This window comes from Telopea speciosissima, chromosome 11 (genome assembly GCF_018873765.1).
Source record: "Telopea speciosissima isolate NSW1024214 ecotype Mountain lineage chromosome 11, Tspe_v1, whole genome shotgun sequence".
NCBI classification, from domain to species: domain Eukaryota; kingdom Viridiplantae; phylum Streptophyta; class Magnoliopsida; order Proteales; family Proteaceae; genus Telopea; species Telopea speciosissima.
The window spans coordinates 1,161,801-1,189,503 of NC_057926.1; the positions used below are offsets into that span (position 1 = coordinate 1,161,801).

The following is a 27,703-nucleotide window of genomic DNA, read 5'->3' on the forward strand; positions in this document are numbered from 1 at the left end:
TGTATTCCTATACGTTAGCCCTTTCAGATACTTCAAAATGTAATTCTTTTAATAGACAATCATAGCTTACTCATTGTAATCCTTTAGGGGGATGAAGAGGAATCATGGCATCACAATCACAGATTTTACCAACTATATCTCTGGATTTATCAAAATCTATGTAATGCTCAATATGCGATTATATGAGCATGTGAATTTCATGAGGTTCCTTGGCCAAATTCCGTAACTATACAATTTTGATGATTTCTGTGCTGGTGTTCAAAAATAGACTATAATGATTATTTTGGCCATCATTCTTTCATGACAACTCGTTGATCCTTGGTATACTTGCCAGGGTGAAATTTGGTACAACCTTATCATATAGAAACCTCTCTATTAGTGTTATCTATTACTTATTACATGCATTGGTAATTGGATCAGGCACCCATTTTGGGAGCAAGACCCGGTCAGAAGAAACACTACATAGTGCTCTAAATATTTTTAATAAATCATCAATCCTAGATAAACTATTTTATGTAAGATTTCCTACAAGCTCTTTGCACTGTCAAGGTAAAATTGGTATTGATTCTTTATTTGCTGCATTATTTCCTCCATGATTGCTTTCCCACTTAATTTGTAATGTATGCGGAGAATAGTTTGTAATCATGTTGACAAAATACCTCTATAGTTGAACTGAAAATAAGTTGAAATGTCTTGATGGTTAAGTTAGCTTGTCATTAACAACATTGGTGTTAAGGCAGATGCTTTAAAGGGAAAAGGATGATCAAAACAATGGAAATTTTTTTACTCATTGGGGATAGAACCATTGATCTCTGAAATATAGTAGTGGAAAGGAAAGAAATTGGTGCAATGGAAGTGGCTTTGGAAGTATCCCTATTATACATTTTAGTCCTGGCTGCTACAACTGAATCTTGCTTTTTTAGGCCAAACTTGTATTATGCAGATTGTCTCTAACAGGCCCTTGTCTGTTGGTTCTTGTAGCATCTGATATAAGCCGAGGGAAAAATGGATCGTGGGAAGGACAAGAATTATGATGACAAAGGGCTTTTTTCAAACCTAGCTCATGGTTTTGGTGGATATGGACATTACCCCCCACCATCTGGAGCATACCCTCCCCAAGGTTACCCTCCACAAGGTTATCCTCCACAAGGTTACCCACCCCAAGGTTACCCTCCCCAAGGTTACCCTCCTCAAGGTTACCCTCCGCAAGGTTACCCACCAGCAGGATATCCCTCACAAGGCTACCCACCAGCAGGATATCCTCCTCCAAGCGCATACCCACCAGGAGGATATCCTCGTCCTCCTCCATCTGCTCCGCATTATCCAGGTATGTAGTAGAAAAACTGCCAATATAAGTATTCCTTCACTATGGTAAATGCCTAAATTTGAGCTGCAACATATGCTTTTATGATTGTATTTTGTAGAGAGGAAATAAGGATACCTTCTACTGACTTTAAAGAGTGTTGGTGTTCTTTCTTTCTTTCTTCTTCTTCTCCCTCTCTCTTTTTATGTTGATTGGTCCTACTTATCCTATTCCATGGGGGAAGGGAGGTGTGAACCATGAGACTTGAACCCAAGACCTCATGTTGGAAATGGGCTTCCATGCACCACATGCTGCCAAGTGTGCTGTTCACAATTGTAGTTCATATGTTACTTGTGTTTGGTTATTTTTTTGTTTTTCTATTTCTCCGAAATTCTAATGAAATGTGACCAGTTCAGTTTCTTTGTTGTCAAAATTTGCTTAGTTTCTCTTAAAGTCATTATATATATTGGAATGTCTAAGATATACAAAGTATTCAGTGATATGTAGATGAACTAAACAATGAATCATGTAACTAGGCTTCTGTGATCCTAAGGTTTTGAATCGTGCAATGTCCAGTAAATCCCATATCTTAATACTCTCTCATCTCCATAAGCCTTTGGTATTATGGTAGTTACCTAGCTCAGTTGATGATGGACTGGAGTAACTCGATTATTCATCTTTGCTTTCATTGGCAGGGCATGGATCTGGATCCGGAATGGGGGCATTGCTAGCTGGTGGTGCCGCCGCTGCTGCTGCTGCTTATGGAGCACACAGTATGTCACACGGTGCTCATCATCTTGGTCATGGAGCCTATTTCGGTGGACATGGTAAGCATGGAAAATTCAAGCACGGAAAGTTTAAGCATGGGAAATTTGGGAGATTTGGCCATGGGAAGCATAAGAGGTTTGGTGGAAAGTTCAAGAAGTGGAAGTAAATCTTTTTTTTCTGAAAGACAAACTTTACTATCATTCTGGAATGACGATTATATTTTTTTTGTTTTTCCATTCATAGTCCTCTTGACGAGGGTTTAATTACTTCGACATATATATGGGCCTAGCTGCTTTCTATGGTGTTTATATTATTACCCGAAGTAAATGAATGAACTGCTCGTCTGTTCTGATGAGGCTGATACTTTGAATGTTTGTTGTTTCTTGGGGTTCGGAGTTGTACATGAAGTTACATTCACAGAAAAACATTTTTTGTAGTTACCTACTCAGTTATGACCAGTTTCATGAACAAGATACTATTTGGAAAGACCAATTATTTCTCCTGGTTGGAGGCATAATCAAAATTAGTTGCAAGTTAGATTGCTGGATGTTATTGATCTCTCCTGTTATGTGAAAATATTATAATGGAACGATGTTTAAGTTCTTGTTATAAATATGTTGGCTCAATTGATGATGAAGACAATTGCTACCATCGTGTGTTACCTCGGGTTTCAAGAGGTCCTGTGGATGATTTCTGAAGGTTGAAGGGGTTAAATATAATATTTTTACGGTTCAAACTTCAAATTAGGATTAAAAGAAAAATAGAGGACACTGATGAAGGCAAGCAGAATGTGGTTTGAGGCAGGGGGCAAAGGGGGGTTGTGGTTGATATACTTTCTAGTCACTAGTCAATTGAATCGGTTGAATTTTTGTTCCTATTAAAATGAATTTAGATTGATGAAGGGTTTTTCAATGATGCTCGAACATGTACTTGTTTTGAGTGGTTTGTCAAGAGAGAGAGGGCGCCCTTCTGGGGTGGGGGCATTTCCTTTCAAATGACAACTGCCTCTTCCTTTAACAATGTACTCTTCCAATGTTGGGTCTATTTTCGAAATTCACTTCATGCACTCCCGGGATTAGAAGAGAAGATCTAAAATGGAAACCCCTGTGGATAAGATTGAAGGACAGTAGGTTGCCCAGAGGGAACCCATTTGTAGCCCTTCTTCCTAGGATTTAGCTGTGATAAAACAAAGACAAGGCTTCTATTGTGCCCCGGCAAGAAAAAGCCTACCGCTATATAAACTGGCTAACGCCCATGCAACCGTTCACTAAGAATGGCCTCCCATCATGGATCGACTGTGGGTCAGACCTGTCAACTGCGGCATGATTCCAAAGCCTTTTCTAGCCATTTTATCGTTCAGTTTTGATCTACAATTGTGAGCTTTGAGTTAACCTTACGCCCAGTTACCTAAATCATCCCAACATTTTATTAATTTTGTGTTCCTTTGTTAATGCATGTTTTATGCTCTCCACAGTCCACCTGTTGCTGTGGACAACTGAAGGGGTTTCATTCAAACCCCCTATGATCAATCAATTCATCTTTGTCACCACGGGTGCAATTTTTTCATTAATTTGTAATAGTTTTTGCAAGTTCCATGTAAATTTAAGCCAACCCATTATTTAACTCCTGACACCGAAGGGATTTTAAGACCCAAAGGAGGGACAGATCCCAACCACTCAGGTTGTCTGCATCTTAAGGTGGTGGCAGGCAGGCTGGTAGATTGCAAATCTCCGATCATGAGATTAATCTTGATCGGTGGCCAGGCATAGAGATCATCCTTTGAGCAGAAGTTGTTGCGTCCCCATATACTTAATTCAAACGTAGGAAGAGCAATGGTTCATTTGTGAGTGAACAATTGGGTATACAGGACATCTAGATCGGTGCCCTGCAGGCGTTATGATCAAATGCCCTTAAATAGTGATTCAGCTATGGTTTATGGTTTTGGAGATTATATATGTAACTGTTTTTTAATTAGGGAAAAAGATCTATACTTGGTGGTGTTTTCTACACCCTTTCACAGGACACCGTGAAATGATGTCTCCGTCCCCTAGGTAGATACCCAAGCGTGCTCCCCCATCGGCCCAGACGCTTGTGTAGAAACCATGTGACCAAGTAGATATCTCTTGCCCTTTTTATTAATACATCTCAAAATGGTCAACAAAGATAACTTGTTAAAAAATTATCAAAATATTTTTGCAAAGATTGACTCAAGTGAAAGGGTGGTTTAAAGATCTTGAAATCGGTCCAAACTTTGCAATTAAATTTATTTCATTATAAATATCATTGCATTAAAAAATGGTTTGAAAATGAGGGGATTTGCTTATTATGTTATGTAAGATTTCCCTTTATTTATTTATTTTTTTGTTTCGTGAAATCCACTTTCAAATAAATTTTTAATACATTTTGATTAAAATGTCTTTTGATTTTCATATCATTGGATGATACTCGAAACCTTAAACATTTAATCTAAGCCCCAAGTGGAGGATATTCCCTCAAGGACAAATCACTATTTCTATGGTAGCGGTTCCACTAGGGACTGCCAAGCTTCTAATTTCTTATCTAGTGTTTTTATTTTATAATAAAATATTCTTTTTTAATTCTTATCATTGGTCATTTTATTTCCTTCTTGTATAATATGATCGTGCCAACTCATTACATATGCATACCCCTCATCCACATGCACTATGATACGATTGCAGCAGAGCATGTGTCCCCTGATGAGCACACTCCTATGGAACAGGTGGCAATAGAGAGGGACCCACCAGCAGAGAGTTCCACGGTGGCCCTCCAGTCAGCTCGACGAAGCATGCGTCTGCGACGTCAATCAGTTCTTCTGTGTGACCATATAGTTAGTTAGGATGGAGATCAGATTCTCCTAAGAAAATGTCATTTAGAATGTGACTTGCTTGTATAAAGAGGGAAGGAAGATAATGAAATAATATAACAATTCTGCTCAAATTCTCTCTTCTTCTTCTTCTAGGAGGTAACCCCCTCGAAAGGGTATTCTCACCGCCGGCAACCTATCATTGGTGCTTTCACTGAGAGTATTCTTCTGCCCCGATGGCTGAAGGAACTCGCTTACGCTTGCTCGATGAAGCTGTAAAAGCCCTCACCGAATCATCTACAGCTCAGGGTGATCATCTTGACGCTCTCCAAGCCTCTGTTTCAAATCTGACTCTCCGCTTCACTGCTCTTGATGGTCGTCTTGAGCAGGTTCTTCGCCTCGCTCAGTCTCCGATCCCTGAACTATTTCCCAGTCCATCCAACCTTCCGGTCATCTCCCTTCCCTCCTCTTCCAACCCAGCCCCGATCCAAACCCGCACTGTCTGTCTGAATTTTCCACGCTTCGACGGCGACGATCCCGTCGGCTGGATTTTCAAGGCTGAACGATTCTTCGACTATCACGGCACGCTAGAGGAGCAGTGTTTGTTGATTTTTTCCTTCCATATGGACGGCCCTGCCTCCAATGGTTCCAATGGATGAATCGTTCCTCTCCGTTCACCTCGTGGTCTGATTTCACTCGTTCTCTCGAGATCCGATTTGGCCCTTCCGACTTCGACGACCCTCAGGCCACTTTGTTGAAGTTGACTCAAACCTCCACCGTCGCCGATTATCAATCTCGCTTTGAAGCCTTGGTGAATCGTACGACGAATCTCTCTCCTTCATTTCTTGTCAGCTGCTTCGTTTCAGGGCTCCGCCATGATATCCGTAATGAGGTCATGGCCTTCCGTCCCTCGACCATGTCTGAGGTGGTGGGTTTAGCGCGCCTCCAAGAGGCCAAGTTTCTCTCTGTCCGTCGCCCATTTTCTTCCTCTGTTTCTAGTTCCACCTACCCCTCCCGTGCTACGTCTTCTACCACGTTCACTGTTCATTCCCCTGTTCCCCTCCTTCCAGCCCCTCCCCCTTCTACCTCTTCTACTCGAATTCCTATCAAGCGTCTGAGTCCAGCGGAGATGCAAGCGCGGCGAGACAAAGGCCTCTGCTATAATTGTGATGATCGATTTTCTCCGGGTCACTGTTGTAAATCCCGGCAACTATTTTTGCTCGAATATGCTGATGATCCGCCAGATGAATCTCAGACCGAGGACGTTCCCCCGTTAGAGGAACCAGCTCTTACGACAATTGAGCCCGTATCCACCACTGAGATTTCCCATCACGCCTTGGCCGGTCATATCTCACCCACCACGATGCGCCTTCCAGGTACCATTACCGGTGCCTCCGTTTAGATCTTGGTCGATGGCGGCAGCACACATAATTTTCTTCAGAGTCGCGTGGCCAAGCACTTAGGCCTCAACATTGAGCCTACCCAGAATCTCACTGTTATGGTCGGAAATGGTGATCGTCTCTGCAGCGAGGGTATTGTCCACAACCTCTCTATTCAATTAGCTTCTCACACTATTTGCATTGATGCCTTCGTTTTACCCTTGTTTGGCGCTGATTTGATTCTTGGGGTCCAATGGCTGGCCCAACTGGGTCCCAGTGTATTTGATTATCACAATTTGACATTAGAATTTTCAGTTGATGGTAATCGTGTTTTGTTGTGTGGCACTCCCTCCCTACCCCCGGTGCCCTTGCAATGTAGCCATTTGTGTAGAATGCTGGACACCGATGCATGTGCAGCCCTCTTCCATTTAAAATTGCAGGAAGTGGATGCCACCCATGACAGCCCTTGTCACCACGACATCGACACCATCTTATCTGAGTTCGATGAGGTTTTTCAAGTCCCCCAGGGCCTCCCACCTTCCCTGCCTCAGGACCACACTATCAATCTCCTCCCCGGGACTCAGCGGGTGAATGTCAAACCTTATCGATACCCCCATTTCCAGAAGACGGAGATTGAGCGTATGGTCACCGAGATGTTACAAACAGGGGTGATTCGCCCAAGTATTAGTCCATTTTCTTCCCCTGTGTTACTGGTAAAAAAAAGGATGGCACCTGGCATTTTTGTGTGGATTACAGGGCTCTCAATGCCGTCACTATGCGCGATCGTTTTCCAATACCCACTGTTGATGAGCTCTTGGATGAGTTATATGGCGCCAAAATTCTTCTCCAAACTTGATTTACGGTCGGGTTACCACCAGATCCGCGTACGTGCAGAGCACTCCCATCGGACTACATTCCGGACTCATGAGGGGCATTACGAATTTCTCGTTATGCCCTTTGGCTTAACGAATGCCCCGTCAACTTTCCAGGCCACGATGAATGCCATTTTCCGTCCTTACTTGCGACGTTTTGTACTGATTTTTTTTGATGATGTGCTTGCTTATAGCAATTCGTGGAGTGCCCATCTCGATCACTTGCGCACAGTACTGTAGGTCCTGCACACTCATTCCCTCTATATGAAGAGATCTAAATGCACATTTGGCCAGTCCTCTGTGAGCTACTTGGGACATATTATTTCTGCAGAAGGTGTTTCTATGGAACCCGAGAAGCTTAGTGTTGTGCTCCAATGGCCAATTCCTCAATCGATTAAGGACCTCCATGGCTTCTTAGGCTTAACGGGTTATAATCGACACTTCATACGGCATTATGCTTATATTACAGCGCCCTTGACAGATCTCCTTAAGAAGGGCAGTTTTACACGGACAGCCACAGCACAAGCAGCCTTTGAGAAACTCCAACACATTATGACAACTGACCCAGTCTTAGCTCTGCCTGATTTTAATGCGCCCTTTGTGGTTGAGGCTGATGCCTCCGGTGTGGGCATAGGTGTTGTACTCTCTCAACATCACCATCCTATAGCATATTTCAGCAAGAAGCTTTCGCCTCGCATGCAGGCCACCTCTACATATGCTCGAGAGATGTACGCTATTACTGAATCAGTGGCATGCTGGCGCCAGTATCTATCAAGCCAAAAATTCATTATTCAAACTGATCAGAAGAGCCTTAAGTCGTTGATGGATCAAACCATCCAAACACCAGAACAGCATCAATGGCTTTCCAAATTGCTTGGCTATATTTTTGAAATTTCCTATCGCCCCGGCCGAGATTACAATGCCGCGGACAACTTGTCACGGCCACCACCTGAACCACCATCTGTATTAGCCATTTCCACCATTCGGCTGGAGTTTCTTGACCAGCTTTGACAAGAAGTGTTGGATTCCAATGACTTGCAGGCTCTGATTGCACATATCAGCAGTGGCTCCTCCACATCCACAGATTATCGCTTCAAGGATGGCCTACTCTATTTTAAAACAAGATTAGTCTTGCCATCTTCTTCCCCTCTGTGCAATACTCTGCTAAAAGAATTCCATATTTCCCCCCTTGATGGCCATGCCGGATTCCTGCGTACCTATCATCGGCTTGCATCCAATTTTTTTTGGAAGGGCATGCGTGAGGCTACCAAGGCTTTTGTGGCCCAATGCATCGCCTGTCAGCAAACGAAATATCTCACCACCTCCCCTGTTGGACTGCTGCAGCCCCTTCCCATTCCGGATCGTGTGTGGGAAGATATATCAATGAACTTTGTAATTGGACTGCCTCCTTCAGCTGGCAAGACTGTGATTCTCGTCGTGGTGGATCGCCTAACCAAATATGCACATTTCCTTTCTTTGGCTAGTAATTTCAACAGCCACAAGGTGGCCTCTGTGTTTGCAGCCGAAGTGGTTAAGCTCCATGGGATTCCACGGTCTATTGTTAGTGACCGTGACCCAATCTTTCTCAGTTCATTTTGGCGTGACCTCTTTCGCTTACAGGGCACCACCTTACGTATGGGCAGCACGTATCATCCACAGAGCGATGGACAAACAGAGGTGTTGAACCGTTGTCTTGAAATGTACCTCCGCAGTTATGTTATGGATGAACCTCATCGGTGGGTGCAATTTCTCCCTTGGGCAGAATATTGGTACAACACAGCCTATCACAGTGCTGCCGGCATGTCTCCATTTAAGGCGCTCTATGGCTGCCCTCGTCTTACCCTTGTGAAATATATCCCTGATTCCTCTCCCAATGAAGCAGTTGATCACCAGCTAGTCTCCCGAGATGCTCTCCTCCGCACATTAAAGCTTAATTTAGTGCGTGCTCAGGCTTGGATGAAGTCCCAAGCTGATAAACGGCGTCGCGATGTCCAATTTGAAGTTGGGGATTGGGTTTTAGTCAAGCTGCAACCTTACCGTCAATCCTCCGTTGCCCAACGACTTAATCAGAAGCTGGGACGTCGTTACTTTGGCCCCTTCCAGGTCACGCAACGCTTCGGCCCTGTTGCTTATGAGCTGGCTTTACCTGCTTCGTCTAAACTGCATCCCGTCTTCCATATTTCCCTCCTCAAGAAGTTTGTAGGTGATCCTCTGCAACCGCCAGCCGTGAGTCCTCTCGCACCTCCGGAGCTGCAACATCCTGTTCCTCTCGCCGTACTTCGTTCTCGCCAGGTCCGCCGTCACGACCAGTGGATCACCCAAGTTTTAGTCCAGTGGGCTGGATTACCTCTCGAAGAAGCCTCTTGGGTCGACGCTGCTATTCTACAGCAGGAATTTCCTTCTCTCAACCTTGAGGACAAGGTTGTCCTTGAAGGGGTCGGTAATGATACGATTGCAGCAGAGCATGTGTCCCCTGATGAGCACACTCCTATGGAACAGGTGGCAATAGAGAGGGACCAATCAGCAGAGAGTTCCATGGTGGCCCTCCAGTCAGCTCGATGAAGCATGCGCCTACGACGTCAATCAGTTCTTTTGCGTGACCATATAGTTAGTTAGGATGGAGATCAGATTCTCCTAAGAAAATGTCATTTAGAATGTGTGACTTGCTTGTATAAAGAGGGAAGGAAGATAATGAAATAATATAATAATTCTGCTCAAATTCTCTCTTCTTCTTCTTCTTCTAGGAGGTAACCCCATCAAAAGGGTATTCTCGCCGCCGGCAACCTATCACACTAAAACGATCGCCATCATAAAAGTCATATGCTGCAATCATGGGCATGGTGTGAGAACAAGCATCTTACCCATAATGAAACTATGATCCTTATTTTTGTACTTTTGGTATATATAAAAAGAGGGGAAAAGACGCTAATTGGCCGCATGGATCTTGTGCCTAGACATAGGACCACATGAATTTACTGTTCAGCGTCAAGTAAAATTAAAAAAATAAAGCACATTTAGGCAAATCCTTACCCTATGCATGCTCTCATTAGCTCTCACATTAGCCCAATGAAGATTAATTGGAGGATTTTATGAACAAATCATGAGATAAGCTAGCTTTGCCATCGTGGCAATACCAATGCAATACATAGAGGGAAATTTACACGTACCTCCACTGAGGTATCATGTATTTACAAAAACACCCATGAATTTTGGATATTTACACATCACCTCTACTTTCCAAAATATTTAATAAGTAAACTCAATCCATTAGTTTGTTCCCATTAGTTAGTTATGCTCCAGGGCAAAGTAAGGTTACAAATTGTTTCTTTATAGTGGTTTTTTTTTTTTTTTTTGTCAAACAACCGTTTTGAAATTCCTTTTTATTTTTATTTTTTCATCATGTAGATCAAAATCATTACGACATTTCCCCAAATTTCATTTTGTCATGCAAATTTTGTGAATCTTTAACATGAAAATGATTGAGGATACAAAAGACAGTATCTTTATCAACTCATTTTTAAATATTTAAAAAAAATGTGTTTTTCTTAAATGCCATATGGATTGCATAAACATGGCAGCCCGAATGTGGCCGAAATTTTGTGGATACGTAGACCCAAGTCCCCCCTGCTCACATGTTTCGGCCAAATAGGCAGGATAAAGCTTTGAACACCCAGTGGAAAATGAAACTGAGAAACAAAAAAATGTATGGTTGAAGATAGAAGAACTTATCCTTTTGGTCAGGCCATTGTGGCAATGGAATCTATACTATTCACACACAACCCCTCCCACTTCCAACCTAATTTAAGTAGAAAAATATAGATTTTGAAGTGCCACGGGTTTATGACTTCCCCTTCAAACAAAATTTACTTCATGACTCCATGAAGTTAGATTATAGTTGTAAGCCTACTTCCTCATTTTACTTTTGAGCTATTCTCTTTCAAAGTGTTCCACCGGTGAGGACAAACTGCTTTAATTGCATCTATAAAGGAAATCTATCTAGCTTTTGATTATTTAGTTGCAACAGAGCCCTGAATCTACTGTCTAAATGAAACTTCATCTATTAATGAAAAACTTTCTTGGTAACCTGAACCCCTAAGACATGAGAAGACTGGCAATATCTATGATGACAGAGTACAGATGAGTACAACACTACATTAGAAGTAGCACTAGTGGGCCTCCTTTGGAGTGACATGTTGATGACATTCCAAAGCTAACTCATTTATTACTGGGAAGGTTAAAAGAAAATTCATTTGTAAATCAAAATCATTTATCCACTCAGCAAATTGCGGAGTTCTTTCTTGCATAGTTGTCAAGGCATCGCCTAGATGACTGTCTTGGAATCCAGGCGTCTCAACTAGTGTAGCCTTGGTTGTCTAGGCGGCATTTTGGTCGCCTTGGTCATTTAGGAGGGCATTTTGACTGCTTTACTTTGCGTCCACGCCCCCCCCCCCCTCCAACGTCTTGGTTCATCTAGACGCCGGGACAGCTATGCTTTCATGTAGATGGCGTATATAAACACTATAAACAGTACTACAGTCGCAATAACATTATATATATATATATTTATATATTAAAATAGCCACCAAATGTTGCCCTCAAAGAGGACTTCAGGCCTTCATGGAAAAAGAAGAGTTCTAAATCCAGAATCAGAAAATGCAGGAGAGAAAGGTACTACCAAGGCCGTTTCTTGCTAATAGCAAGATTTACTTCCACTTCTTGAACTTTCCCCCATGCTTTTTGAACTTCCCACCATGCTTTCCACCAAAGTGTCCATGCTTCCCGTGCTTGAACTTGCCATGCTTACCATGTTGATAATGGGCTCCATGTGATTGATGAACAGATCCATATGCCATTTGACCATAACCATGTGGCATATGTTGGGAACCATGAGACATATGGTGGGCTCCATAAGCGGCAGCGGCAGCAGCAGCACCACCCGCTAGCAATGTACCCATTCCAGGTCCATGCCCTGTCATCCAAAGCAGATAAGTATAGTATGAATCAAGTAGACATCTTTCTATATTCAATTAAAAGCTCTCCCAGTAATTTTCTGAAATAGTTAGTACATAAAACCACTTCTTATAGTTCATATAAAGCATTTGAAACTGTTATACTGGAAATGTATTGCCAGCATTTCAGTTTCATACCTGAATGATGTGGATCAGACGGGCCTGGATAACCAGCTGGAGGGTAAGCACCAGGAGGGGGATATCCTGCTGGTGGGTAGCCTTGTGGAGGATATCCTTGAGGAGGGTAACCCTGTGGAGGATATCCTTGAGGAGGGTAACCTTGTGGAGGGTATGCCCCAGGTTGTGGGGGGTAAGCGTAAGCCCCAGGTTGTGGGGGGTAATGTCCATGGTGATGTCCAAAGCCTTTGTCAGATTCCTCATCATGCTTGTCCTTCCCACCTCCCATATCCCTTGCCTTAAGACTGATGTTAAAGAAACCAATAGGCAATGGAACTGTTAGAGATAATCCTTAGAACGCAAACTTTATCCAAGCAACATACATTCATTAGTAATATCTATGCTACACATGTATGCTATTGATGCATCCTAAGTTACTCCCTGTGAACACCCATTGTTTTCCAAATGGGAAGAAGCAAGACCAATTTTTCTGACAGAATGAATCAGAGAGAACACTGAGGGCTACAAAAATTTAAGTATGTAAATACAAATCAACGAGACCATAATTTTCTGCTGTGTTTGGCTAACAAACAGGGTTTGCAACTACTGCTTTTTCTTGACCATGATTTTCCTAATAGTCCTTGCACCTCAAATGGGTGCCTCATCCAATTCCTAATGAGGGGCAGAACAGGAGAGGGGAAATCTGAGGAGAAATCAGAGAGGGGGGGGGGGGTGTGCACATGCACAAACTCATTTTTTGTTCAATTCATTCTTGCATAATCCCCCAATACGTTGGTTACACATCTATTTATAAAACCCAAAAATAAAGACTCCTAATTACGTACTAAAACCAAGCTAACTAAAATAGAAACCCAATAAAACTCAAATTGGAAATTTCCCAACGTGTCTAATAACTACCTTAAAATAAAAGATTGCATAGTACTTTCCCAAATAAAATAAACTTCCTAAAATCCTACTAGATTCAAACACTCAAACTGGACCCGGTTCAACTGGGTTTGGGTCAGTTCAATGTAGTACAACAGTTGGGTCGGCCCGGTCCAAGATTGACCTGCATCAATTCTCCCGGAGTTGAAAAAAACTCGACCACGAGTTTTATAAAATGAAAAGATCAGCATCACTCGATTGACATCCATAAACATCAGGTTTGATGGGGTGATGATTCAAAGATCCTCGCGATCAACCTCCAGGATTTAGTGGATTTAGGATAACAATGGCAGTTTGTAATTTATTGGATGTCTCCTACTTGGAGACTCTGGGGATGCGATGCGAGGAAGGAGGAGAAAATCTAGGAGCAACCAGGTATGTCTTCCACTTTTTTTTTGGCTTCTCGATTTCTCTCTGCCATTCTTCTTTCTCTGTCTCACACTCTCTCTCTCTTCTGCACCTCTTTTTTTTTTTTTTGGCTCTGGCAGAACCCTGGGTGAGAGGGATGATGTTGATCGAAGTTGCAGAAAAACAATTGGGAGAGCAATGGGGGAAGTGTTAGCACTAGGGAATCGGAGAGAGGGGACTTGTGGTGTGGACCAAAGGAATGTGGTTTGCTCCCTCTTTTTTTTAATGGGAATCGCAGGGGATTGCTGTTTGGGTTTCAGTGGAGTCGATGGACAGGGAAAGGGTAAGGTTTCAGAGTGAGATGGGAGGAGGCGGGTTGCTGTGGGAAGGGCACATACGATTTTTTTTTCCCACTGTCACAGCAGGAAAAAAAAAAAAACAAAAGGGGTGGGGTGTTGTTGCAGTGGGAATCGATGGAGAGGGGAAGGGTGTTGTGATAACGGCAGGACTGAATTTTTTTTTTTTTTTTTTGGTTAAATGTGGGAGTGAATGGATGGGGTTGAGAGATTGCGGGAGACGCTGGGAAAGGGTTTGCTGGGGGTGGGGTTAGGCTTAGTGGTACGGTTGCTGTTGAGGTTCGGTCACAACTACAGCGAAGAAAAAATAGAAAAGAGGAGGACGAAGAGTAGAACGGGGAAAAGTGAAACTGAGGAAATAGCAGGGAAGAGAGACTGAGAGGATGAAAAATCAGAGAGAGAGAGAGAGGGGAAGAGATTCACCCAGGTTTGGGCTCTGATACCAGATAATGGGGGACAGAATAGGAGAGGGGAAATCTGAGGAGAAATCAAAGGAGGGGGGGGGGAAGAAAAGGAGGGGTGTGCACACGCACAAACTCACTTTTTTTCAATTCATTCTTGCATAATCCCCCAATACGTTGGTTACACATCTATTTATAAAAACCAAAAATAAAGACTCCTAATTACTTACTAAAACCAGGCTAACTAAAATAGAAACCCAATAAAACTCAAATTGGAAATTTCCCTACGTGTCTAATAAGTACCTTAAAATAAAAGATTACATAGTACTTTCCCAAATAAAATAAACTTCCTAAAATCCTACTAGATCCAAACACTCAAATTGGACCCGATTCAACTGAGCTTGGGTCAGTCCAATGTAGTACACCAGTTGGGTCGGCCCTGTCCAAGATTGTCCTGCATCAATTCCCAAGACCATCACCATAGAAAAAATTATTCTAGTGGACCAGAAATGGTACTTTTTTTCTGCAACCAGAGTACAATGCAATTTGTTGTTTGAGACACCTTAAATTAAAGTGTGAACAAAGTGCATACCATGTAGACCGTGAACCGGAACAGCGTGTCCACACTGGACACAAGACATGGTGGCGACGTCCGGACATGCGGAAATAATAAACAAATAAACCCTAATAGTTAATGGGTTTCAAACATACCTCCACCACTATGACTGCATGTTCTAGCCATTCTAGAAGTTTGTCGTCCTAAAGATTGGAGGCATAAGTTAGTTTAATTAATTTTTTCTACTACATGATTCAATATTTCAGCAGTGACAAATGTTTCAGAGTTAGATCTTTTAAACTCAGATTTGTAAGGAACTGCTTGAGCTCCTTTAACATACAAGGCTAATTCAGGAGGGTGAATAGCTTGGATATGTTTTCCTTCTCTGGTTAAAGAGGTTTGAAATGGACTTTCAGTCACATTCACTTGCTTCTGTTTAACAGAAACCTCTGGGTGTCTTTTAAAATACCGGTTTATCCATGTAAAGAACCTAGCATTGATTTTATGCTTATTCATAAACGCACTATCTTTTATGCAAATCTCTCCATACTGATTCATCATATGTTTCAAAGAACCACTTCCTATTTTTCTCATTTTCTGCTGAAAGAAAATACTTTTTAAAACTAGTTTTATCAATCTTAAAACTTTTCTCTTCCTGAAGAACATTACAATAAAAACTCGACATCAGAAAATGTAAGACCTAAGGATTCATTGTCATCCTGATTAGGACAACTGCTAGATGGTGTGTCTACTCTATAGTAAGTCTGCTGAACTTGATGTTCAGATTGTCTCACTCCATGTAAAACTACTCTTTCATGTTCCTTTTCATACTCTGTTTGGGGAGCTGATGAGCATGAAGCTTTAGAAGATGTGGATAAATTAATCCTAGTTTTCCTTAATAAAGAAAAGAAAACTGTACTTCTATGTCCCCATTGACATGTTCTACAATCTTGTCTAAAATTTTATTTTCTAAAAGTTTACAACTCTAGTAGGGCTTTACTGCTATCTGAATTAAGTCCAATATGAAGATAATTATAATTTTTGCTTAAATGGTCTACTAATCATCCTTGGAGACAGTAATTGAAACTGGTATTGAGTTTCCATTACCAAAATTGTTTTCTCCATAGTATTAATAGAATAATCACTTATAAAATTGAAAGTTCATTTCCTATACACACTGCTAACAGGTACTTTGGGAATTTTCCAATTTTTTATATGCTTTTCTAATAACTATCTCATCTGAATTACTAACATGCATAAGAAGTCCATTATCTTGGTGACGAGTCAGAGAATTCCATAAATTAGTCATGTCAGAATTTCTATCCAATATATGTCTCAACTTCTCTGGTAACCGTCAACAGGTATCAGTCCTCTATTTAACTGCCCAAACTCAATTTACCCACGGGCTTTAAGAGGTCACTGTGACTTGAATGTTACCCAGAGTGATTGATAGTTTCTGAACAAGACTATTTGGTACAACTCTTGGCTCTGATGTTACCAAGGATCTCAAAATATTGCTATAATCTATAGAAATTGTTATTAAGTTATTAACTATCTGTCATCACAAATGATGACAGACACATAGGTAATAATCTTTCTCTCATCTTCTAATGCCCTTGTAAATTTCAGTAACAATAGATGGATAGATAGATAGATACTAGCCAATTATGACAATTTCCCTAAAAGCAACAGAGAACCTAAGTCCTTTGTCAGAAGGGAAAAACAATTAAAACAATCTCTCGAAATTTTGGATTGCGCCACGGTCGGTTATTGCCTATTGCAAACTTCTATCTACCTGATTGATTATTCCCCCAACCACCCCTCTCCCCCCTACTACAAAATGGAAATAAGTGATTATTGTTGGCACTTGGGGGGTTGTGATATGAACGGACTCGAATGAGTGACGACATTGTCAATCGATACCTAAACGTTATAATTCGAAATCGAAATAACACGAAGAACAAGCACAATACAAAAAAAGCAAGAGAGTTAATTTAGAACTTAATCTCCCCCTTCCCCTCCATAGAATTTTGGATCTGGAAGAGCCAATTGATCTTTTTGTGAGAAGAGAAGTACCATATACGACCTACCAATTCATAAGAAAAAAGAAACTAAACAAACAAATACGACTGAAGCTACGGAAATTTCAATGGGACAAAGAACGAACGATACAAAGGAAGGATAACCTAATAATAATAATAAGAAAGAAAGAAAATAATATCAACTCACCTGTTCGTTTAAACGAGAAGCCGGGCTTGATTGATGCAAACTGAAAAACAGAAAGAGAGAGAGAGAGACGTTTACGTAGAATTGTAATAAATAGATAATCGGTGCGGTGGGTTCTCTTTCTTGCTTGAGACGCACGCACACTGCACAAGCCACTAGTTTTCCGCGTCGTTCTCGCGTTTCAGACGCATTGCTGACTTTTCAACGCGTTATTTATTTCTTTCTTTGTTTACCTTTTAAATTTGAAATCAGAACGGCACGCGGCTGCACTAGACACGCAGCCCCTGCACCTTGACACAGGGCATTCGAAATAACAGCTGCACTCCTAATCATTTTTGGGATTCCAAGGGGGTGTGGCTTTTTTTTTTCATAAAGTCCAAAGGGGGGTGGCCGTGTGGGAAAATTATCACCTCCAATTTGCTGATCGGCCCAGTTCCCAGTTCCTCTAATAGGGGGATGGTGGACCCCACCCGGGCAGGGTGTTTGGGCATGGGTAGAGAGGTCATTTCAGCCCCCCTTTGTTAGAGAAACTGGGGAACTGGGCCGGTCAGCAAACTGGAGGTGATAAAGATCCGGCCGTGTGGGGATCATTTAGCGTGACCTATGTGGATTCTTATCACCTCCAGTTTCCATCCCCCAGTTATTTCCCCAGTTCCAATCTCAAAAGATGACACGTGTCGTGTGAAAATCCAACCGTCTATTTTGAATTTTGGAAGTTAACCTTGGTTAATCCTAACCAAGGCCAAACCGAGAATGAGGTTATGGTGTTTCCCGCCCTTAACTCGCGTTATTCATCCTCTCTCACTGATCCCCTCTCACGAATCCTCACGGTGATCGGCGTCGGCGACAAAGGAGATAGGGTCTGTTCTCACGGCATCGGCGACGGCAACTGTTAGGGTTATCTTCTCCGTACCGCTCTCACAGATCATGCGATGGTGAGAGAAGGACTCCCTGTTCTACCCAAAACAAAAAAAGTGTTTCCCGCCTCTGTCTCGGGTTACTCATGATCCCCTCTCATGAATCTCCACGGTGACCGGCGTCAGGTGATGAAGGAGACAGGGTCTGTTCATGGCGACGGCTGCAAAGGAAGCTATTTCTACCCAATCCTGCTCTGTGAGACCCTGCGAAAGTGAAATCAGAGATGCCCACTGAACGACGACAACAAATGAAGTGAAGAGAGACTTCTGATGCCTCTCTCACACCTCTGTGATTCTGTTCTAATCGATTGCGAATGAAACACCGTCGTGGCCCTGTTCTAACGGTTTTCTCCAATAGGTGAGGTTCGTTTTGTTTTTCTTCCATCATCGAATGCTTCTGTTCATTAAAAATACCATCTCCTCTGGCCCTGTAGAAAAAATGGTTGAGTTTTCTTGTAGAGCGTGTGGGTTTTACATCTCATGGTTTGATAAGGTATCATTTTCTTCAACGAAACATCTTCAACTTTTCTTTTTTGCTATTACTATTACACAAACCGAACTCTGGGAGGAGAAACCCAGATTCGTGTCTTGAATAATGTTGTTAATCTTCTCAACCAACTTGAGCCTACAGGAGAAGAAACCCTGCCACTAGTTATGTGTTTGATGTTGGTCTTGGGGTCAGAAATTCTGATTTGATATAATTCCACAGGGTAAACCTAAGATTCCTGAAGGCTAGTGAATGTCACCATGTAACAACACATGGATGAGTCCATGTGAGAAGAGATCAAGCTCTCAACACACATGCCACTCTTGAAATTTAAGCCTTCATTAACCTTGATCATGACCGTTAGAAGGCTGTATTTTCCCAACTTTGGTTTGGTACATATTGTTATTGTTATAATTCCCAATAGAACTATAATTTGTAAGCAATTTTGTTATTATGCTTTGTCCTTTCATTTTATGAGTTTTATTGGAACAAATTCATGGGTTTTCAGTTTGAGATTTTACTTATACTATTGGCCAAATATGATGAGTACATTTTTACTGCAATGAGAACGAATTCTTGGGCTTTCTTCTTCTTAGTGTTTTTCTTTTGAGTTTCTGTTCACTTTCTTTCTTTTTTCCTCTTGTTTTATAACCTTATACATATCTGCTCAAATTTGAAGCTCCTAACATTCAATGTATTTTGGCAACTTGCAGGTTCAGAATTTGGAGCTCCTATTTGATGCTTCTGATTTCTATCCAAAAGACAAAGATTTCACTACCCAAAAAAATCAATTAAAAAATAACAACTATATCATACAAAGGTTCCAAAGTTCCTTTCATAGCCTTATTGTAATGTAGAAAACTACAGTTGCATCATACAATGGCTAAATTGGAAGAGGCGTTCTAAGCCTCGCACATATAAAACAGTAAGTCCTCGGGGCCCTTGCAGCACTAAAAATGACCGCCACCCCCTCTCCCCCATTTGGCTCTCGACCATTTGTAAGCCTTTCAAATAGAAAACAGTAAGTCCTCATTGCCAAGCCTTACTGCATGAACACCATATTCAGGTTCGTTGGCTTTGGCCCATCTTCAAAGTTGCCTTTTTGAAGAAATCCTGTGAAAGAAGAATCAAGAGGATTCAGCATTGAGAAGCAAGAAAAACAGACATAAAAATAAAGGATTTTAATTAGTTTCAAAAGATCAGAACTTTAATGAACTCAAAGATTAATAGAGAAACTGAAAAAGGGAGTGATGATAACTGAGCGCTGAGAAAAGGAAGGTTGTGGGGAAGACTAAAGTGAAGACTGAAGAGTTGGGAAGAAATTAAAAGCGATGGATAGATGGATGGAGTCTTGAAGTGGGCTATCTTTAATTCAAAAGATGCATCACTACTGAAGCAATCAAGTAGTTTGTTGTAAGAGTTGAGGGACTTAGAGTTGAAAAAACCATCCACTCCTCCCCCTTTAGCCTTTGCTATTTGCTACAGAGAATTCATTCACAGAGCAAATTATAAAGCAATTAAGACATAGTACTCAATCTTAAGCAATGGATGATGAGAGCTGGATTGCTGATCCAAAGGAGGAATGACATTGTAGGACAGTAAATTAAAAACCTTTAAACAAAGGCAAGGACAGACACCCACTTATGAGAGGCAATGACCCATTAAAATTGCAGTGGCAATTAGCAAGAATCCCAGTATGATGATTGAAAATTTGAGATGGACCACAAACAATAAACTCATCTGACTTTTTTCGTATACTTTGGGGGTAGGTTGAGGAGAAAGAGAGGTGTTGATTCTTGAAATGTGTTGTGGGGTCTCTCTGCATTTGATGATCAGATCAGTTGATGAGCTAAGTTGGTTTTAATTTTTAATTTTTTTCATCTGATGCTCATTAATCTGTAGTTAAGGTATATCAGATCTAGCCAGATTCAGGTGGTCGGTCATAAGGACACAAATGGATAACTAAAACTACTCACTACACAGTACTCAGTACTGCCCCTGCTCACTATTGAAGGATGATGATATTATGTACATGGGACTATTTTGGAGAAGCTATAGCTATTAGCTTAGCCCAAATACATCTCAAACTCACAATATAGAGAAGATGATTGAAGATGACAACGGTGGTGGTGAAGGTGGGAACTATGGAACGTGGTGGTGGAACCGTGGGAAGACCATTAAAGGTCATTGGGTTGGGGATCGAGGACTACTACTCTATATGAATTATGTAGTTTGGAACTTTTGTTTGGATTCAATCAACCAGAACTTTATATGAACAGATGGTTTCAAAAGTTCAATACTTCCACTCAAAGAATCTTTTGCAGTTTTTTATCAAAGGACCAAGGACTACCACTATCCTTCAATATTAGGCATAGTTCAAACACAATATACAGATGGAGTACCTTCCTGTGGTTTCTCCTTTGTCGCCGTCGCCTAAGGATGCAGAGCATGAACCGACGGTATTTCCTTCCGCTGTCGGCTGAAACAGAGACAGATGTGTAACGGGGATCTCAGAAGAGAAGTCTCTCTTCCTTTGTCGCCGTCCTAAGGATTCAGAGCAGGGGAAACGAGAAGATTTTTATCCCCAGTCCCTTTTCTCACCATCGCATGGTCTGTGAGAACAGACCCTGTCTCCTTTGTCACCGACGCCGATCACCGTGAGGATTCGTGAGAGGGGATCAGTGAGAGAGGATGAGTAACGGTAGAACAGGGAATCCCTTCTCTCACCATCGCATGGTCTGTGAGAGCGGTAGGGAGAAGATAACCTAACAATTGCCGTCGCCGACGCCGTGGGAACAGACCCTGTCTCCTTTGTCGCCGATGCCGGTCACCATGAGGATTCGTGAGAGGGGATCAGTGAGAGAGAATGAGTAACGTGAGTCAGGGGCGGGAAACGCCATAACCTCATTCTCGGTTTAGCCTTGGTTAGGGTTAACCAAGGTTAACTTCCAAAATTCAAAATGGACGGTTGGATTTCCACATGACACGTGTCATCTTTTGAGCATGGAACTGGGGAAATAACTGGGGGATGGAAACTCAGGTGATAAGAATCCGACCTATGTCATGACCAAGGTTCGTAATCCTGGTATCGGACTTAGGATCGGTCAAGATTGATATCGATCCGATATCGATGCAGATCGGTCACAATCATTCTAAATTCGTCAAAAATGACCAAAATCAAGGTTTTATGGGATCGGTTATTGTATCAATAAAACAAATATTAAAAAATTTTAAAAATTGAAAAAATAAAAAAAGAAGTAGAAAAAACGATAATCACTTCTCTAATCGTAATCGTATTTTTTTGATTGAGCTTATCTTTTCCCCCTTCTTCAATCTCACCCTCTACGCCATTATCTAAAAACTCTGAGTTTTGTGGGATGGAATCAATGTTAGAGAATTTGAGGCTATATCCTTAACAACCTTAAGCAAATTTAAATGCCATTTTAGGGAATGAAATCTTCCCATAATAGATTCCTAGTCCAAAAGAGTAAGATCCCCCCTTTTCACTCCCGGATTTGAGGCTAAATCATTAAACACCTTAAGCAAATCAATGTTTAAATAGAATAAAATATTTCCTTAATCAATTCCCTAGTCAAAAAGGGTAAGATTCCCCTTTTTTCCACAGATTTGAAACCCTAAATCTATGAATCACAGCTTAAAAGATTCGGGATCAAGAATAAATTTGGGTTTTAGAACCTAAAAAACTGGCACGAGTTGGACGATCCAAAAAACGATTCAGTTAAACCTTGTTGGATCGGTCTAATCTCGGGATTGACCTCAACCGATACCGATCTGATCCAGCCGATATCAGCCGATCCGATCCGAGATTACAAATCATGGTCAAGACGCGAGGGGTGGACTGCACAACTGGGGGAGTTCTCTTTCCCTAATTTCTATTTCTATTGTCTTAGTGTCTCTTTCCCATGTGCTTCTGGTTGTTTGATTAGGTTGAAACCACTTACCTTTACAACTGGTTGGGGGTGAAAACGGATATGGATCCTTTATTGTATGGGTTGAGCGGTCATTGTACTGTGCTTAACTCATAAGCTGATGCAAATCTATTGGTTGATAGACGACAGCCCTAAAATTTTTTAATTTTAGGTTGAAACCACTTGCACATTCCCATGTCAGACTCAGTGCACAGATTTGGGATGAACCAACCAACCTATAAAATGATTCCACACCAACCAGTAGATTAAGATTAAATGTAACTAGCATCAGTAATCACAATAATAAGCTGATGTATGTATCAGAGCTCTCATCCATCAAGTAAGAGAAACCAATCAATTGAGTCAAGAAACAAACTGTCATTGAAAGTAGTACTAGTAGTAGTAGGTAAAGCAAATGGTTTTTTCAAATGCCTACAAGGCACAAACTGTCCAGAAAACCTGGCTTATTCCTCCCTATAAAGATCTTCGTACATAAACCATTTGTATATTTCATCAGCCAAGCATCCAAGCAAACATTTCTGAATCAGTAACGTCGTATACTCTATAGTCTCTGCAGCTAAATAGGCTTACCTCGTCGGACACTCAAGACTCCAGTAAGTATGTAAATGCAGTACTTACTTTCCTAAGTTGGCAAGGGATTCTATAGTCGAGATGATAAATGTTGGCTGCAAACCTACTTGTACCTTTGAGTTGGTGATTCTACTACAGAAATGCTTTACTCTGACAGGGCGAAACACACAACTCACTTCATGGGTATCCACTGAAGTTGGAAGATTAGGACACTTTTGTCTACCAGAATATAAACATAAGTAAATAAAAGTCTGCCTCTTGATGAAGAATCATAATAGGGATGTAAAACCAAAATCATTCGAGAAATATAGAAAGGCCCGCACGCTGGTAGTGGGTGCTTTTGCAACCTTGATCCCCCCCTTCGGTACTTTGTTTTCCGAAGGCTCCTAATGGGTGTTTTTATGGTTTGTATAGTCCACCTCAATTACCATGCTCAGAGGGATTTTAAAACACAGATTGGAGATTGGAATCGGCCGTTTCTGATTAGCTCCCAATTCTTTGCATACCGAACCTGACCGAATTAGGCAGAGTGACCGATTACCAGCCGGTTCAGGGTTTATTCATATCAGAATAGATAGTCATACCAATTTTCCGAGTTTATAAACCTTGAATGCTCATATTGGCAACAAGAGTTAGATGGCCCAAAAGTGACTAACATTTCTCTCCCCCTTTTGGCCACCCCTCACACACAAAATGAATGGAGAATGAAAGAGATACGAACTTCATTAGATACCAGAAGCAGGGATAATTGATAGGCAGCAAAAAGGAAGCAACAGCCGAAGGTTAAAAATTGAACTATTTTAGGACCTGAAATGAGGATTTTAAGGCACCATCAACCACCAAATTACTTCTCTTCAGAAGAGCACACCATGGAAAGAGAAAGTTTACAACTTAATTTATGCCATCTTTCAATGAAAATTTTGTGAGAACAGCAAACAGCTAAATCCGCCTCTGGTACATCCTTCTGTAAACTTTTGCTCCTTCAAATTCTGCATGGATCTCTCTTTCAGTCCGTACCCCCATTGGGTTGATTAAAAGCCACCCCTCATTGTCACATAACACACTAGGGTCAATGTCAGTAATATGTTCAAGCACATCAAAATGGGAATCGAACTGATTCCTCATATCAAGCGCCACTTCAAGCACATCTGACTGCAGAAAAACCTATTCAACCACAGCAGACATAATAAAAGGTAGATCTCATAATTTTGAACAGAGCTAGAAAGTACAGAGATTATTTACTGTTGGAATGCAAAATCATAAAAGTAGGATTTCAATTTCCTCCCACAAGTGGGTTTCTTTATCTGGTTGAAATTGCAGCTCAGATTTACTGTTTCTGGTTGCTTGTAGAAATCTCAATGAAACAGTTTAATAGCAGAAACAGGAGTGAGCAAATTATCTGTTCTCTACAGAGTTTTGCGGTATAATATCAATGAAAAAATTCGTCAGGACAACATCTCTTCTCAAAACTTTCACCAAAATCAAAATCAAAAGACACCATTCATCATCATAAACAACCATACCAAAACCCTTACCTATTACAACCACAGAAGGAAGAAACTAGCAATTTCTTTTCTCAAAAGTTTGGCCCAAATCAAAATCAGGACATTATTCATTCATCAAAAACAACTTCAATGAAAACCCTGCCCTATTACAACCATGAAAGAAAGAAACTAACTAAAAGGACAAACTACGATTCAAAAACAGAGAATACAAATGAAGTAAAAAGTACTAATATGATTCGAAACAAAACTTGACTAAAGATAATATATGAGGGTGGGATTGCTGCTCTGCGACACCCATACAAGACAGCTGGACGGGCACCTAGTTCTATAAATTTTTTGGACAGATAGACTTCAAGGTCCCCCTGCTCACATGTCAAGTTTCAGCTGAAACAGATTTGGCCATATGGCAGAACAAACCATAAAAAATCAAGGACTGTGAAGAAGGTGCATGACACTACCAAGGGCATGCATAGACATACATGGGAAAATATGCCATTATATGGGAGGGTAAATAATTGAAATTTGACACGTGGCCAATCCAGACCACTCCCTAGATATCCAAACTTTGGAATTTTACACATCAGGCTTCCACATGGCACAACTAGGTACGCCCACCCATATATCCATATATGGCTGTGCCCTTCAATAAAACCTTTCACCCCTAAGGATTTTACTAATGACTAGTAATTTTTTGGATACAATGAATAATACAGTTGGGTTCATCAAAATAGTAAATTGTAATTACTAAAAAAAGTAAAAAGTGGATTTCCTGGGAATAGTAAATTAACAAAGGGCCATTGCTTTAGAGTACACCATGCTCCTGCACCAGTGAGTCTATTTAGAGAAGCAGGCTGAAGGATCTTATTCATCTATTCAGGCCAATTGCAGTTCGAAATTCCAAAAAAGAAGAGGCTTTTGCCGCTGTCCATGGTTCAAAATCTGCGACGCATCCTAACTTCTTTAGTATTGTGGCAAAACTACTAGCAGGCCAAAAAGTTACACAAAGGCCCTTGAAGATGTCTCACATCATCAAAGAGACACCACTGCTTCATCAATAAGCATCTTGTCCAATAATGTGTAAAGGCCAGTAGATGAATCACCAAAAACCAGGGGGTCGTTAGGAAATTCTTTTATAAAAGAGTACTTTCTTAGACTTTGGTTCTTTGAGACCTTTCAGTCTAATTTCAGGTTTTTCTTTCCTTTTTTTTTTTTTTTGAAATTATTTGTTATTCTTCTTCCGCTTCTGGTACCCTTGAATTCTCCGCCCTCCAATATTAATCTTTCATATGGTGGAAAGCTACAACAGGAGTCCTGCAGCCAAAGTGCTGAACCCAAGTAACTCCATAACATTTGGTTGAGTGTTCTCATAAATTCTCTTGGACGTCCAAAATAAAAGGAATCAAAAGAATATATATTAAAAAAAAAAAAAAGTGACAGCACAGCACTAGGTTTTCTAATCTCTCAAAGCATAGATGCTATAATGCAAACGCCTACTCAGCTTGGTTCCCATCTTTTCATATCTCAGCTCATCACTAAGACTAAACATAAATAATCGGGTCGGCTACATACATCCCATCTATTATCTGCAGAAGGGACAACTATACTTATCTGCAGAAGAGAAATCAAGGAAACTAAGACAAAACTTTCGCATTACCTCCGTCAATGGCAAAGCCATGTTCAGTTGTGAATCCTGCATCCTTTTTTTTCCCCTTTTGGGGTCTTTCTATTTCAAATGTTAAACAAGTGAAGACTTTACCTAAAAAACATATCTAGTTTTTTTATTCACCACGTGAATTTGCAGATGCTTAATGATGGCTTCAATTGACCATGGTCCCAAATGTTCATGGATAAGCTAATTTGTGAGGATAAAGATAGTTCCATTTATGATAACTGATGGCAGAATCTCATCAATCAATTGTAGCCATTTTATTGGAAAATGTTTCATTACCTATTCAGAAGAGCAAAAATGAAAAAGAAAAGAGAACACAAAATACATACAAAGGTTATACCCTTTGAAAGAATTAAACGGCCAAAGTACCTACCTGTCCTCCAGGATGCAAATTCTTTAAAATAGAATCTACCAAAGGCTTCTGCACAACTCTTCTTTTATGATGCCTTTTCTTGAAATGTGGATCAGGACACTGCACGGGGATGAACCAAGACCTTATCTGAGTATGTCCACTGCTGTTCAACATAATAATTCAGAGAGTACGTAGAACAAAAGAAAATGAGAAAAATGTAACTTACAAACTGTTATAGTGTGTGGATGGGAAGAGGGGAAAAGAGAAGGTGCCGGGGGGGGGGGGGGGGAGCAGATTAACTCTTGTGGAGAAAAGGAAGGCTACAAGTTTATTCACTCACCAGGATAGTGACTAACATCAAAGGTCCAGGGTAACTGGATACCATTTGTTCAAAAGAAACCAAAGCATTTGCAAACATGAAATGCCTGGGTTCAGGAGTAAAATTCCTTAGAAGCTAATCCAAATTGAAAGTTGTTTGTTTAGTTTGCCCGAAAAGAGAACCTATGAAACCTTACACGTTATTAAGAGCCAATTCTTTCACCCAAAACTGAGCACGTTTAACCAACTGCAGGTAAACCATATTCATTAAGCATACTATAGTAGAATTGTGCCTAAAATTACGTCAATTTATAAAGAAACGAAGAAAACCACAACAAAGGGGGAAAAAGACTGAAAGAAGATAGGGGGATCTTGATGTAAATAATTCATTCACAATTACTCATATTGATATCTTAAAATGTAAGAGTCAAATCATACTTTATTTCGTATTTCCAATCCCAAATAATTTTTTGACTCAGGAAATCTTTTTGCAAGCCATACGAGAAACCTGCCACTACCTGGAAACCAGAAATGGTTAGCTAGATGTTAAAAGTCAGAAGCACAGTCCTCCCTAACTTCGAAAATTTTAAAAAGAATTATAATGGTGAATGCCACAATAAATCTCATACCATTTTGACAGGATATAATGAAGATTCTGCAGGTGTGCCAAATAAGTTATTTAATCATATTTAATGGGAGTTTTGAAGCTCCACAGTCCACAGTACTCTGGGCAAATACTCACCCATGAGGGTGTTTTTTATTTTCCTCCTGTTTGTTTATCTATAGGGAAAATAAATAAATCTTCCAATTCAGGAATAAAGTAGGCAAATC

At 40.9% G+C, this 27,703-nt stretch overlaps 3 protein-coding genes across 3 annotated transcripts; 1 reads left to right on the plus strand and 2 right to left on the minus strand.

Annotated features, from left to right (window-relative positions):
* The first annotated feature begins 502 nt into the window (after nt 1-502).
* Nucleotides 503-2,620, plus strand: LOC122646774 (glycine-rich protein A3-like). Its single transcript, XM_043840374.1, has 3 exons — nt 503-549; nt 982-1,327; nt 1,999-2,620. Exons 2-3 carry the CDS (start codon nt 1,006-1,008, stop codon nt 2,235-2,237), a joined length of 561 nt encoding a protein of 186 aa, XP_043696309.1. The 5' UTR covers nt 503-549; nt 982-1,005; the 3' UTR covers nt 2,238-2,620.
* A 9,117-nt stretch (nt 2,621-11,737) lies between these two features.
* LOC122646886 (glycine-rich protein A3-like) lies at nt 11,738-12,640 on the minus strand. The gene is made up of 2 exons (XM_043840520.1): nt 12,294-12,640; nt 11,738-12,115 (listed from the first exon to the last, which is right to left on the minus strand). The coding sequence occupies exons 1-2, from the start codon at nt 12,559-12,561 to the stop codon at nt 11,850-11,852; spliced, it is 534 nt and encodes a 177-aa protein (XP_043696455.1). The 5' UTR covers nt 12,562-12,640; the 3' UTR covers nt 11,738-11,849.
* An 11,151-nt stretch (nt 12,641-23,791) lies between these two features.
* On the minus strand, nt 23,792-27,456 carry LOC122645823 (tRNA (guanine-N(7)-)-methyltransferase). Its single transcript, XM_043839196.1, has 5 exons — nt 27,311-27,456; nt 27,070-27,119; nt 26,895-26,979; nt 26,576-26,674; nt 23,792-24,192 (listed from the first exon to the last, which is right to left on the minus strand). The coding sequence occupies exons 3-5, from the start codon at nt 26,970-26,972 to the stop codon at nt 23,968-23,970; spliced, it is 402 nt and encodes a 133-aa protein (XP_043695131.1). The 5' UTR covers nt 26,973-26,979; nt 27,070-27,119; nt 27,311-27,456; the 3' UTR covers nt 23,792-23,967.
* Between the last annotated feature and the right edge of the window lie 247 nt (nt 27,457-27,703).

Bases quoted from the DNA above. Each gene is read 5' to 3' on its own strand.
- LOC122645823 (XM_043839196.1), bottom strand. From the start codon at position 26,972: ATGTTTGCAAATGCTTTGGTTTCTTTTGAACAAATGGTATCCAGTTAC. The intron at 26,675-26,894 runs GTGAGTGAATAA...ATCCCCGTGCAG, and splicing joins TGATGTTAGTCACTATCCTG to TGTCCTGATCCACATTTCAA. The intron at 24,193-26,575 runs GTAGGTACTTTG...GTGGTTGAATAG, and splicing joins ATTTGCATCCTGGAGGACAG to GTTTTTCTGCAGTCAGATGT.
- LOC122646886 (XM_043840520.1), bottom strand. From the start codon at position 12,561: ATGGGAGGTGGGAAGGACAAGCATGATGAGGAATCTGACAAAGGCTTT. The intron at 12,116-12,293 runs GTATGAAACTGA...TTTGGATGACAG, and splicing joins GTCTGATCCACATCATTCAG to GGCATGGACCTGGAATGGGT.
- LOC122646774 (XM_043840374.1), top strand. From the start codon at position 1,006: ATGGATCGTGGGAAGGACAAGAATTATGATGACAAAGGGCTTTTTTCA. The intron at 1,328-1,998 runs GTATGTAGTAGA...TTTCATTGGCAG, and splicing joins ATCTGCTCCGCATTATCCAG to GGCATGGATCTGGATCCGGA.